The sequence below is a fragment of the Cyprinus carpio genome, chromosome A9 (genome assembly GCF_018340385.1).
Source record: "Cyprinus carpio isolate SPL01 chromosome A9, ASM1834038v1, whole genome shotgun sequence".
In the NCBI taxonomy this organism is placed as follows: Eukaryota; Metazoa; Chordata; class Actinopteri; order Cypriniformes; family Cyprinidae; genus Cyprinus; species Cyprinus carpio.
Genome location: NC_056580.1, coordinates 13,112,178 through 13,127,262, shown reverse-complemented (window position 1 = coordinate 13,127,262; position 15,085 = coordinate 13,112,178). Strand labels below are relative to the sequence as shown.

General features: G+C 38.1%; 1 protein-coding gene across 1 annotated transcript in view; it reads right to left on the bottom strand.

Moving 5' to 3' along the window:
- The window catches only part of LOC109095713 (diacylglycerol kinase beta-like), an 89,988-nt gene that overhangs the window by 12,711 nt on the left and 62,192 nt on the right, over positions 1 to 15,085 (bottom strand). The window contains exons 22-23 of the mRNA XM_042763090.1: positions 6,469 to 6,559; positions 5,250 to 5,451 (exon numbers count right to left, since the gene is read on the bottom strand). Of these exons, the coding sequence (XP_042619024.1) occupies positions 5,250 to 5,451; positions 6,469 to 6,559 (293 nt within the window). The remainder of the gene's footprint in view (positions 1 to 5,249; positions 5,452 to 6,468; positions 6,560 to 15,085) is intronic.

The following is a 15,085-nucleotide window of genomic DNA, read 5'->3' as shown; positions in this document are numbered from 1 at the left end:
TTATGTACACTTCTCCTGCAAACTACACTAAGAAATGATGTTTCTGAAATCTTTTCTAGCATACTTCATTCAAGGTCTTCTTATGCACTGTTTCCTGGCATACTTAATGAGATTTTCTTCTCTACCATGCTTCACTCTCAGACTCTTTGCATGAACTCTTCTCTGCCTCTAAGAATATCCATAAATGCTCTTTAAAATGGATAGTTCACCCAAAAATGAAATTTCTGTCATCATTTACTTAATCTCAAGTTGATCTAAAGTGTATGACTTTTTTCTTCTATAGAACACAGAAGATATTTTGTAACCAGTTTTTAGTGACCAGTGAGTTCTAAAGTATGGACAAAAAGTGGAGTAAATGATGACAGTATATAGATTTTTGAATAAATCTCTTTAAGAATGTTCTTATGTTTTTTCCTAGGATTGTTCTGTAAGGGGACATCAGATGGCCATTTTCCACAAGTTGGTATGATTCTTTAGGGTCTTCATGAAATGTCTGTAACATACTTTGGTTAAAATTCCTCAATGGTCATATAAAACAACACTATTTTAACCTTGTCAAAAATGGTACTGTTCACAGTGACTCGTTTTGGTGCATGTCTCTTTAAATGATAATGAGCTACTGCTCACCCCACCCCTCTCTTCCATGGGGCATGTCAACACACGTGGATTGCTGCCTTGAGCTCTAAATATGGCTCGGAGGAGGTCTTATTCAATTAGCTAGCTATCTACGAAGAGACCAGCTGCAAATTGAAACTTTTCAGGTTTTCTGAGCTGGCAGACATGCCAGAAACCGAACTAAATGCAGAAAAGGCTAAAAAAGTGAAAATTTCATCAAATTTCCCCTTTAAGAAAAAACTTTAAAATTCTTGAAAACCTCTTCTGAAAGATTATTTTAAATGATTTAGGATAAAGTTAGGATAACCTCCAAAATAAATAGGCAAAAGGTAATTTATATATGATATTTAATAGGGCTGCCCTTGACTAAAGAATTATCTAGTTGACTAGTAATCATCATAAAGCATCCATATTTGTCCATGCCCATGTTGATTAGATTAATAACTTGAAGGCCCGGTTTCACAAACGGGGCTTAGATTAAGCCACATTTTTCTCGAGCATGCTTTCTACACTAGCTATAGCTTCAGCCCTGCTCTACTTATACAACATACTCCTCATGACACACTTCATTCCCATGCTCCTATTCATTAAAGGCGTTCTCATTATGTCAGTATTGTGACATGTCTTAAAACAGCCTCACACCGCGGCAGACATTTCAGAAGCGCTGCGACGAGCTCAAATGAACGATAGGTGTTAATTTTTCCATTGTTTGGGATTTCATAACTTGTCATGACTCACATACAGAGGAGGGTATTGTTCAATGAGAGCCCAACTGATAGTCTGCCACACTGCTTATGGTCTCCTCTGTATCACACACTCACTGTACGGATGCACTCTACCCGCACACGCTCCGTTCACTAGCGTTCTGCATGCAAAAGAGATCCCCAGTCTCCCAACCTCTGTTCCCATGCCATTCACAAACAAAGCTCCTCTCACAAAGCAGGCCAACAATCACAGCTCTCATGACGCAGATCATGGGAAAGGGCCCCTCGGGCCAGAAACATCTTCAGTGATTTTGAACCCCTGATGGGTGAGAGCCACTCTTCAAATGTCCATCACTCTTGCTAAAGTGAGGACACTGAGCCACAGCGGAAAGTGTCCCTTTCGTCCACTGAGTCACTGTGTTCCCACAGTGCTCTTTGGGTGGAGAGTTTCACTTCTATTCCTGTCATGTGAGGACGGGAGTGAGGAAATACAACACAAATCATTTGCTCTGTGTTTACGAGAATCCGAGTGTGTGTATGTGTGTGTTTTTGTTTGTGGGATGTAACAATGAATGGCCCCAGTGCCCTGAAATAGCCGTCAGCACGAGGCAGTGTGTGGCAAGATCGCTGTGGGAAGGGTGGAGTGACTTGTGTACGAGCCATAAAGAGAGAGAAATAGGAGAGTTCAAGGGTGTGGGAAGCAGGTAAAAGGACAAAACATCCCTCTGTGACCCTGAAATAAAGAGAGGAAAAGGGAACAGCCGATTTGAGATAAGAGATGTGGAGATGCTGTCTACCACACGAATACTCACTCATTATTTCAGGTATTCCTGAAATATACAAACATGGAAAGGAAACAAAAAATCATGAACATTCCAACCATGACTAATTATTTATTTGTTTGGCAAAAACAGACATAATTTCTGCCAAGATGAGCATGTCTTGTGATTAGGCAGCTTTTGCATGCTTTCACATAATCATTTCATGTTATATTTAACTCATTATCATCATATGAATCTCCTCACATGCAGAATGTTAAAACTATAAGTCTCTGCTTTGTGATTACTAGAAAATACAGTACCATTCAAAAGACTGAGTTCAGAAAGATTTTTATATCCACTTATTCAGGATGCATTAAATTGATCAAAAGTGATAGTAAAGAAATTTACATTGTAACAAAAGATTGCTATTTCAAGTGCTGTTCTTTTAAACTTCCTATTCAACCTGAATCCTTAAAAAATTGATCAAGGTTTCCACAGAAATAGTATGCAGTACAACTGAAAATATCTATTTTAAAATTCAATAACATTATATTACAAAGTTGTTGAATTTTTAATTGAATAAATGCAGTCTTGATGAGTATAAACATTAAAAATCATACTGACCCCAAACTTTTGAATGTTGTATAATAGCAGCAAAAACTATTTCTTGAACTCTCCTCATTTATTTCTAAACCATTCCTTGTAGGGTCAACACTATTATAAAAAAGTATGTAATTTTGTTACATTTTGTTAATTTTATCTCTGGCATGAAAATCTGCACTATGCTTCTTAGTAAATATTCTGATGTGAATAGAGAGAAAATATTTGAATATTTAATATTTGAATATATTTACACAATTGTTAAAGCTGCTAACCACACAAGTAAGAAAGAAATCTAGGGGGGAAAAACATTAAACATCACATCAAAGAAACAACAACTCTAAAATATTAACGTCATTTCATTAAGCAAAGCTACCAACAAACATGAACACTTCAAACCAGAGTTCAACTTTTAATAAGGTTTTTAATTTAGCTAATAATGTTGCCATCAAGGTTTGCTAGAAAAGACAGTAAAACCGCCAACAAAAAAGACACAATGATATTAAACTATAAATATAACAGTATCTTGTGTAGTGGAAAGCTATTACCCAAATATAATCCCCACAGAAAATTTGGGAAATGCTTGTTTATTATGGCCAAAAATAAACCTCTACAACCTTCAGGACTATCCAGAAAAGATTCAGTGCTACTAATGCATCAGTCACATGCAGACATCCATTAGGACCTGAGTCATGTGGAAATTGTTGCGTGGAGTGAGTGAGAGGAATACTCTATTCATATAAACCTCAAAATACACTCCATAGAGCGATGAAGATGAGGTCATGCTCTTACAGCTGTAAACAGCAAGTAATTTTCACAGAGTGTAACGTGCTATCTAAACATGTGGAGCGAGCTGGCATCACCTACATGACTGGTGAGTTTGCAGAAACCCCATAGCACTAAATCCTTCATGTTATGGAAGAAGAAAACCAACTGACTAACTGACAGAGTGATCACAGTTACTTTAGATGGGATGTGGCTACAGACCTCTATACTGTTACTGTGTGTGCTGTATGCAGTGCTGGTTGAGTATTTGTGCCTGAAGGCCAGTTATAGATTACTGATATGAGTCACACTGATCACAGCATCCCACTCTTTCTCCCTCCCTCCCTCTCATTCTTTTTCGATCCCTACGCTGTTCCTCAGTTCAGGAGGGCCTGGGGGTCTCCATGGTAACAGTATTCATGTGAGTTCAGTCAGTACAGCAGAGCACAGAGAGAGAGAGAGAGGGACGAGAGAGTTGTAAATGTGAAGAGAACTGAAATGGATTAAAGAAAAAGTAGGAACAGGTGATGAGCACACAGGTCACCAAAAACACAGAGGTGCCTAAATACATCAGAGGGCATTTCAAATTCAAGATTCTGCTCTCGAAGATCACAGCTGTTATTTACCGACGTCAGCTAAAAAACAAAAACAAACCTGTTTTCACCTACATATGGAAGCCTGTTGCCAACTTGCAAATATAATTAGAGGTTTATTATGGGATATAAAGATTAAGAAATATGTGTGATGTGTGGGAGCTGCAGGCTGATTCACTGCCACCTGAAACAGCTGCTGTTGCTCTGACCTTGAGAGGTACAGTCACATCCGAGCTCTGATCTGTGACTGAGACAGCTGATGGTGACGCCGGGGCCCTGGAGGCTGCCGTCACAAGGGCGTTTGTGCTGTCTTACCCTCCCTGTAGGACATTTAGTAGGATGGTGACACCAACCTCTAGTGTGGGATCTGGAAAAGCTGGTACTCTACTCTCAGTGAGGCGCTGACACAGATAGCGCTATCCCTTAATGACGATTAGCACTGCTAATTGCGCTTCACACTCTGGGAAACGAACGCAGGAAGTCCCAAAACACAGTGAGACTGAACATCATTGTAATGAGCAGCCAGAGAGGCTCCCGTTCATTAGCGATGGTTAAAAGCTTTCAGCTGTGAGTCAGAGCTGCATATGAAACAGCTCCACATGGTGTGCTGATCTACTGAAGATGGGCAGTAATTTTAAATTTATTAGAAGTGGCAGGAAATTAGAGGTTTCAGTCAATTTTAGCATCAGCATAAATGTACTACAATGAAATGGCCAGAAGCAAAAACTATTTTTTTTTCTATTTCTGTTTTATATATATATATATATATATATTATATAAAATAATATATATATATAAACAGAAATAAAAAAAATAGTTTTATATAAGGTACTTCTGAAAGATCATGTGTCACTGAAGACTGGAGTAATGATGCTTAAAAAATCAGCTTTGAAATCAAAGGAATAAATGACATTTTACAATATATTCAAACAGGAAGCAGTTTTTTTAAATAGGAAAAATATTTCAAAATATTACTGTTTTTGCTGTTTTCAAATAAATGCAGGCTTGGTGTGCAGAAGAGAATTCTTTAAAAGTACAAATTCCTTGTATGTGCAAACATACATAAAGCGCTTTCTGATTCTGATTCTTTCTGACTGTAAAAGGATGCTGGGATCATTTCTCTGCTATATTTAGAAACTTGTAGGTTGTAAGAACATTTTAGGAGCAACCCAGATCTTTTTCAGTAGTTTATGTTCTAAAGTCTGACTCACCTTGCACACAAAACTTGAGCTCTTTGGCATCAGTGACAGTGCTGCCAGACATTCTCTCTGGCACTTTCTTACTCATGCGATTGTAATTCAGTCTTTTCTTGGACTCGCCCCACAGGTTGGAGCCCCCATGCATGCTGGGAATATTGAGCACAGCGATACCCTCCAGAGACGTGCTGCTGAGATCCAAAATGATGCCATCACACTGGGACAGAAACAAAAATAAAAAATTAGGAACATTTCTTTTACAGTATATACATTTATATTTATACACACACATTTTTTTATTTTATTTTCACCATATTTTATTCTATTTGAACATTATAAATGTCCTTGTTGTCATTTTTGACCAATTTAATGCATCCTTGCTGAAGAAAAGTATTAATATTTTTACAAAAAAAATTTTACTGACCCCAAAATATTGAACGGTAATGTATACTGTATAAAATAGAATGATAAAGCACTTAAAGCATTATAAACTGCATTCATGTGCTTAACTATTCGGAGTGGCGCATCAATAGCAATCACATTCCAGACACGAGAGATGTGAAACTAGTCTAAAAATGCCTGCGGGCGATCCAAAAATAGAAATGCTGTACAATATCGTATGATGTCAAACTGAATCAAACCAAGGGTGTCAGTACATTGGGAAAGCACACAAACTTCAAAAGACAAATGCTGACGTTTATGATATAATGAGGCGCCTTGATCCACGTGAGATCCCACACAAGAGTGGGAGAAAGAAACTTTTCTTTTCCTAAAGCAAATTTCACAGCTGATGTTGTTTTTATAGCTCTTGTAACTTCCTAAGCGTCTTATAATATCTCTGCTTAGATTAAATATCAAGCACTTTAGTAAATAGTATTGTAGCAAACAGAAACACTCCTCATTATCACTGAAACTCATTGCATTCATTATGTACATCTAACCACAGGCACAAACTGGCCAGTGTGAAACTTTCACATGCTGGGAACGCTGTCAACAAAGGTTGTCTGCCACTGTTTGCTTTCAAACAGACGTTCTGACATGTTCCTTCAACACTGACTGCGTAAGAGCAGCCTGAGGTTTACTGTAGATACTGCAGCCAGCTGCATTGATGAATCACAGTTTGTTGAAGGAAGTATTCAGTGGACATACTGACCATATACACAGTTAAAAGACTGTGAATGTGGCTGTATATAATTACAACATTTGCTGTCAAGGCTAAATGTCCTGAACTCACCTCCACCTCAATGCATTCGTTCAGCTTTTTACAAGTGGCTGAGATGGTCTCTGTGGTGCCAAATTCAAAGTACCACAACTTGTTTTTCATCCTAAGAAGAGAGAGCAAAAGGAATTAGAAGTTAAACTAAGAATTTAAACAATACATTTTTGGTTGTGATGTTATGAAAAAAGCTCATGAAAAACAACGAGGCTATGCATAAATAAGTAAACTTAATCTTTCACGGTTCCGATAAATCAATAATTTATGTGATGTATTAACCTGTATTAACTTATAAACCAGTTGTGCAGAATTTGCTGATTTTAAGACAAACCTGAAATGCTAACACTGCAAAAATTTGGTGAGGTTCCTGTCATAAATAACACCTATGCGTCTGAATGTTTTAAGATGATCTCAGAGGAGCAACTGACAAATAAGAAATAATGTACAACAGGATTTAAAATGCAACATTTCAAGCTCACTCATAATGAGAAAAAAATGAAGACTTTGTGTGCAGCTGTTCTATCATTGGAACAACAAACAAGTTTGCGTTTACACACCCCAATGTTAATGCTGGCGTGAAAATAAATATTATGGGATGAACAGAACCTTGGGCTGTCAACGGATTAAACAGACAACTGCTCTCAGATCTAACTTTGAACAAAAAACTCCCAAAAGTACCTCATTTGCAACAACACATAACATGGACTTCCAAAAAGTTTTTTTTTTTTTTTTTTTTAGTAGCTGAATCCTGATTTACGACATCAAATTTACAATTTATTTAGCCAAGGAAAGCACACACAACTCTTTGATGGTGAATCTACAATATATTTACACTACACCAATCAAAAGTTTGGGGTCAGGAAGATTAAAAAAATTACACATTAAAGTGATAAAAGTGACATTAATACATTTATTTAAAAACAAAACTTTTTAAGAAAGATATTTTAGACTTTCTATTCATCAAAGAATCCTGAAAAAAATGTATGCACAAAAATATTCGACAAATGTTCTGAAGGATCATCATGTGACACTGAAGACTGGAGTAACGGCTTTAAAGCATTAAAAGCATTAAATGCTTCTTTCAAAAAGATTACAAAATCTTTCCGACCCAAAACTCTTGAACAGTAGTGCATTGTTCCTTAAACAGGTCTAACTCTGTCACATTAATTTGAATTAAACAAAATGGTACGAAGTGTGCTTTAACATGAGTCAGTCTGTCTCATCTTACCTATTTCAATCTTTGTGTATTTTTGAGGACATGGCTGGTTATAGTTAGGGCCAGGAAGGAAGCCTTTGGGTCAGTTCATTTTGTTACCCTCTGGCCTTCTGAAAAATTGATACACTACAAGTAAAGCCGAGGCAGACAGGTGTGAGAGGACATGAGTGACAGTGAACTTGGCCTCAGCTTCCATGGAGAAACCAGAGTCACCGTCGGCAACCTGAGCGCAATCTGACATTAACTGCCTGGGACACTGAGAGGAGCCAGCGGAGGACAACAGACACTGCCAATATACCACACAAGGGTACGACTAATCTATAATGAAGACCTTCTGTTTCAGCTCAGAACTTGAGATGACTTTATAACACTAGGATCCTATCAATTCTCTCTCTAGTCTCTACTCTAAATGTGTTGCATTTTCACTTTGGTTATGAAACAGGGTAATTTACACTCATCAAATGGTGACAACCAGTGACAAGGACCCTGCAAAGGGGTGTTCTGCTGAAAATGATGACACTATTGTTTGCATAATAGACAACATGCAATGGGGTCTTCTCCAGGCCCACAAGGGACGGACACAGAGCAACCATCAGTATCAACCACATAAAATATGTAATCCACTGAGGTACAGGATACAATTGCCACAAGTATAAGAGAAGGCTAAACTACTGATGGCAACATGCTTACGAGTCTATACAATTCATGATTTTATATATATATATATATAAATATATATATATATATATATATATATATAGTATAATATATATATATATATATATATAATATATATATATATATATATATATGACAAATTAAATTTGATTTAAATGCACTGTAAAAATATTTTTCAAACCTGTAAATAAATATTTTGGAGTAGATTTTACAAGAAAATACATTAAAATTTTTCTACTTCAAAAATGTACATTTAATTTGATAGTGTTACTTGCTGTTTCCTTGTAATTGTTTGTGAAATTTACCAGGCGTTTCTGAGCGGAAATTGTTTCTACACCATCTTTTTTTTCAGTAAGCTCTGACAGTCAAACTATTTAAATGCAATATGAAAAAAAAACATTGTCAAAAGTAATCAGGATTCCTGATGTAAAGCATGTTATAAAAATACCCCCCCCCCCCCCCCGGGTTTTAAAAGCTAAAAAACAGTGTTGGGTAAGCAATGTTGATTTTCTTCCTTCATTCAGAACAATATTTAATACCACAAAACACTGAGAGATAAAATGATTAGGGTGACAGCATTAAATAGCATTTGAACATAATTATTTAAACTAAATATTATTTCTAAATAATATATGTAATACATTTCATATGTAAATGTATTTATTATATATGTATTAACATTTAATAAACATTTAACAAATATGTCACATTTAATATGAATTATTCAATATTTAATATATAATATTAATTGAATATATACATTTATTATATATGACATATCATGGCATTAGACCAGGGGTTGGATGCAAATTAAATTCATGAATAACAAAATGCATACTGTATCTCAAATGCATTAATGTAAATACTACATATTTTAGAGCAGTGTGTTATAGTAGTGATAATCCAAGATGGCGGCGCGTCCACACACAGCGGCTTCTCTCTCTCCCGTCAGAACGGGGTGTTTTCATGTTTTTTGTCTTGTGAGTAGCAGTGTTTTTGTACGTCTTCATCGTTTGTACCTGTCTTTAAGCGTGCACACAGTCGTGAGTTTCTGCTCAATGTCGGCAGAACCACATTTTTAGAGTAAAACTCCGCACAAGTGGAAGAGCTGCGGGATCTCGGTCTGCTCCGGAGGCCTACACCATCACCGACCCCCACTACTGCATCTCGCACACAGCAGAGGTGCCACAAGCGCCGGGAGAGGAAGCAGAGGTATCCGGGCTTGGCTAATGGCTAACCCACACAAGCCAGCTATCCCCACCCTCGTACTGGATAACGTACACTTTTTGGACAATAAACTACATCCGACTACTACGCTCAACTCAGAGGACTATAAGAGAGTGTTGTGCTTTTGTGTTCACGGAAACATGGCTTAGCAACAGTGTTCCGGACCATGGTATTCTTCTTGATCAGCTGACATGCTATCGAGCGGACAGAGTTCTTGTAACGGGAGGTAAAAACCCACAGCGGCGGGCTTTGTGTTTACATTAATGATGCGTGGTGCTGCGATGCTGTTGTGGTCTGCAAACACTGCTCACCCCTGGTGGAGATTATGATTATTAAGTGCCGGCCGTTCTATCTACCGAGGGAATACACAGCCATACTGCTCGTTGCTGTATACATCCCTCCCAGCTCCAACAACAGCAACAGGAGTGAGGCACTAAATGAACTGTACCAACACATCAGTGAGCAGCAGACAGCCCACACTGATGCTTTTCTCATCATAGCTGGGGATTTCAACCACTCCGACTTAAAGAGTGTGTTCCCAAAAATACACCAACACATTCACTTTCCAACACGAGGTAACAACACTCTGGACTTTGTTTACACCACCCAGAGAGGAGCTTACAATCAACGCACAAAAAGCTACGGGTCCTGACAACATTCCTGGGCGTTTACTGAAAGACTGTGCAGCGGAACTCACTGATGTCTTCACAGACATTCTCTTCACTCTGCTGACACACGACTGCACACCGTCACACAACTCCAACCTCTTCATTAAGTTTGCAGATGACAAGCCTGTGGTTGGTCTCATTAGCAACAGAGATGAGACAAACTATAGGAGTGAGTGACAACAATCTCTCTCTGAATGTGGAGAAGGCGAAGGAGATTGTTGTTGACTTCAGGAGAGTGCACACTCAACATGTTCCTCTGACCATCAATGGTGCGACTGTGGAGAGAGTGAGCAGCACCAAGTTCCTTAGTGTGCACATCACAGAGTACCTCTCCTGGACTGAAAACACTGCAGCACTGGCCAAGAAAGCACAGCAGTGTCTCTACTTTCTCCACAAACTGAGAAGAGCCAGAGCCCCGGCCCCCATCATGTAGGGCATTTGTGGAACCCATCTCACCCGCAAAGCCCTCTGCATCACAGGTGATACCACCCACCCAACACACAGCTTCTTCAGGCTGCTGCAATCAGGGAGGAGACGGCGGAGTCTCCAGTCCAGGACCAGCAGACTGAAGGACAGTTTCATTTATCAGGCTGTCAGGAAGCTGAACTCCCTCCCGACCTTTCCCCCCCCCTCCCCTCTTTTGCCCCAGGCACCACTGAACTCTGAACCCAGCTCCCTACACACACACACACACACACACACACACACACAGACTCTCTCAACAAACTGTGACCTGCACCAGACACTTTGTGCAGTATTGGTCTGCTCACTACCTCATTCAGCATAGAACTGACTTCATTCAACTACCTCTTCAGTCAGTTAAATAAAGAACTGCTCTCTGAGCTTTTTGTCACTTTAATCAGACTGAATAAGCTCTTTTGCACTACAATCTTTTATCTGCACTGTTTGTTTACTTCACTGGTTTGCACTCTATCTGCCATGTGTCTTGTGCTGCTTTATTTAACTTTATTTTTATTTTATTTTCTTATTTTTTACATACCATTATTTGTATAGTGTATTTTATATTTAATCTGTATCTATCTGTATTTTTAGGATCTACTGTTAGTGTTAGTGTTATCTGTATGCACCAAGGGTCTGAGAGTAACGCAATTTCAATTCTCTGTATGTATGTGCTGTACATGTAGAAGAATTGACAATAAAGCAGACTTGACTTGACTCAAACATTACCTTCTTTTTCTCAGCTGTAATACAATTCAATAATGCCATACAATGTTACAAACATAGAAATGTAGAGTTTTGTTGTGATATACCACCACTTGTTTGAAAAATTTGCTTGTTACTTGAAAAGTTTTAAAGTCCATAGGATTGCTACCGTTCCTTTCAAACTTCATTCTGTCATCCTCTCCCTCAGTTTATACTCCAGCAACTTGCTACCTTCATTCTGTCAAATGATGAGATTATAAGCAGATTTGAGATCACAATTAGACCCACATTGCAATCTCAACAGGGTCAAGCTGCCTAACCTCATTAGCTAACTTCCATCTGAGAAGCTCTGAAAAAAAAAACACACACACAAAAAACCACACAATTAGCCACGGGTTTCTCTTTCTGTTCCACCCCCAGTTGAAGTTTGAAGTGGAGAAAAATATATATTCTGTTAGCAGCCTGTTAGAAAGTTGTCTTCTGAGCTTTGCAATAGTATGGAGGAAGCAGCGACGACTAAAAGCTTCCTGATAAGAGCATTTTAAGGTTAGTGTTTTCTGTGCACAGCTAGGTCATCGGACAAAAGTGAGCATTCAAATAGCATCAAGATTTAAACTATTATGCTAAAATCCTCTTGACTCCTCTAGAGGTGGTTTTTTTTTAAATCTGGATCAGCACATAACGATGTAGATGTTAAGGGTCACTGAACCTTTAAATTTAACCAACACATTCCTCTAAAACAATCACAAACACACACCCTGCTGGTCATCGGTCCAGATAACCATCTCCCATAATCCCTTCAGAGACTGATGACTTTTTGACCTGTTAGCTCTCTGCCCCGTATCACTACAGCAATCAGTCGCAACTCAGCTCAGTCCTTATCCTGCTGATCGTGACTCTGATACAGCCTTTGACTGACAGCTCAAATGGGAGTGAGTGTAAAGACGGGGGTTTTTTAGAGGAAGGAGGGCATTTGGGGGTTAAAGATAAGATGCGATGAACCTCTTGTGATTGGAACAAGAGAAGAAAGACTGCAGTGTAAATATCTCCACTGTAATCTGGCCACGCTGAGCGTGCTGTCAGATGGATCAATGTGACTCCTTTCCATCAGAACACTGAACTGAGAACAGACTTTTGCTGTTGCGTCTTTCAATCTTTCTTTGTTGAGTTGTCTCCAGAAAGCACTTTGTAAACACTAGCAACAACACTAATAACAAAAACATTAAAGGGGTGGTTGATTGCAATTTCACTTTTTTAACGTTAGTTAGTGTGTAATGTTGCTGTTTGAGCATAAACAATACCTGGAAAGTTGTGGCGCTAAAAGTTCAATGCAAATGGTGATATTGTCTTTTAAAATTCTGTCAGTTCAATGCCTACAAAAAAGGCTGGTAAGGGACTACAACGAGTTACTTCCCGGGTTTGTGACATCACAAACCCAGACAAACCCCGCCCATATATATATCAGTGTTAATAATACAACTACTAAAATAACAATATAACATTTCAATAATTGTATTTTTATTTAAACTAATTTTTGAATCTCTTATTATTCTATTTCTTGATCTGACTATTCATTTCTGAAAAGCCCTTTGTAAGAAATGTTGTAAAATGTTTTAGTAATAATAATAATAACAATAATTTTATATTTATTTGACACCATCCAATAAAGATTCTACAGTGCACTTTTTATTTATTTATATATTTTTTTATTTCAGGAATGTTCTTTTTCATAAGTCCATTTGTTGATCACTTCTGATAAAATAAAATGGATAATAATGATAATTATCATAATTTATTATTATTATAACTACTACAAATAATAACTATTATTATTGCAGCCATATTCTTTCTTAGTTAGTTTCTTAGACAATTTGTTGATCTGACTAATCACTTCACTAAAAGCATTTTACAATGTAGTAAAAATGTTTATTAAAAAACTAATAATAATAATAATTTTTGAATTGCATTCTTTCTTATTAGTCAATTTGTTTATCTGACTAATCACATCTGGAAAGCACTTTGAGAACAAATTTGAAAAAGTTTTATGATTTAAAATGGATAACAATATAATAATTTTTTGAACTGCAGCCATATTCTTTCTTATTAGTCAATTTGTTAAAATAAAATTAAATAAAATGGATAATAATAATAATGAACATTTTTATAGCAGTTAATCTTCAGCTAACTCTGTGACTCTAGGGTCTGATTCCAGGTAGCTCATGCTCCTCCACAGTCTGCCTGTGACCTGCTCCACAACAAGGGGGTGTGTGTGTGGGACGGAGGGTCAGGGCAGGGGGTATGTTCTGTTGGTCTGCTCTATTGGCAGCAGCCAGAGACAGTGAGGAAGGGAAGCATATATTTATTCCTCACCACCATGGGCATGAAGCAGCAGGGAACAACAGGTTCCAGAACACAGCCATGCTGGGTTTCTGCTGAGTCCCGGCACACACACATATGTGCACACGGAGGGATTTACGCACATTCACACCCACGCACACATACGATCCTTGCACTAAAATACACAATGAATTGGCCAAGGCACACACACAGAGCACACAAACATTCTTACTCACATAGACATAACCTAGACACCTTCTTAGGGGTTATGAAACACATGCTCACATGCTGGGCAGACAGACGGCAGCTTGGGTCAGGACCATATTTGGCCTTTTCCTCTGTCGGTCACGTGATCAGAGGAGGTGTTATAATAGCACAGTTTTAACGCGTGACATTTATTACACAAATCAAATTTCACCGGGATGAAAAAGATGATTTCTATTCATTCAATAATATCTTAATTTCTATCTGTCTACAGTTTAACATAATGCAAGATTTATGTCCAACTTTAAACCAATGACATTAAACTATCAAAATCTGTTTTAAAGACCTGATATATTTGAAAACTGACAGAGTATAATCATTAATAAAAACTTTAAATTCTCTGTAAAAGTGTCTTTTAGCAAAATCACACAACAGATTTACTATGTTGTATGAACTTGTAAAGTGTCTGCAAAGAACACGGCTGTAAAAGTGAAGAAAAAAAGAAGATAAAAGATAAAAACGTTTTACCACAGGACAAATGAACAGCCATAGCAGACAAATGTCTTTCAAAGTACAGCCAGTAATGGCATGTTTAATGTCATATTTGATTTTTATGGTGCAAATGACATGCTGCAGAGTAAAAAGGTACATCTAGCTGACCTCAAATAGCCCAACGCTTTTCACAGATCAATGTGAAAATACAGTAGACTTGCCTGTCGGTCACTTGCATGCCGAGATGCACGCTGATGATCAATCAATGGTTACTTGAGGCAGAAATAAATGCATTTTAATGCACTTCCCACACCTCACCCCTCATCATACTGTAATTGTGAATCATTCATACAGACCCAGGGTTTTTCCTACATTGAAAATTTTTTAGCGGCCGCCAAAACGATTTTTTGTTCCGCCAAAGCCTTATTTGATCTATAATTGGCTTTTGTGAGTGAAGCAGGCTACAGACGGAGTGACGGAGAGAACGAGCACAGCGCCCCACCCCCGCGCGTGCACTCTCCGGCCCCTAATTTAACGATCTAGACGCAAAGTGTAAAGCGCACGGCGCAGGTGCACTCAGGGCGTGTCCCAATCCACTTTTTTTGCTAGTTTAACGACGGAAAAACGGTTGGCGCGCCCAGACGCATGG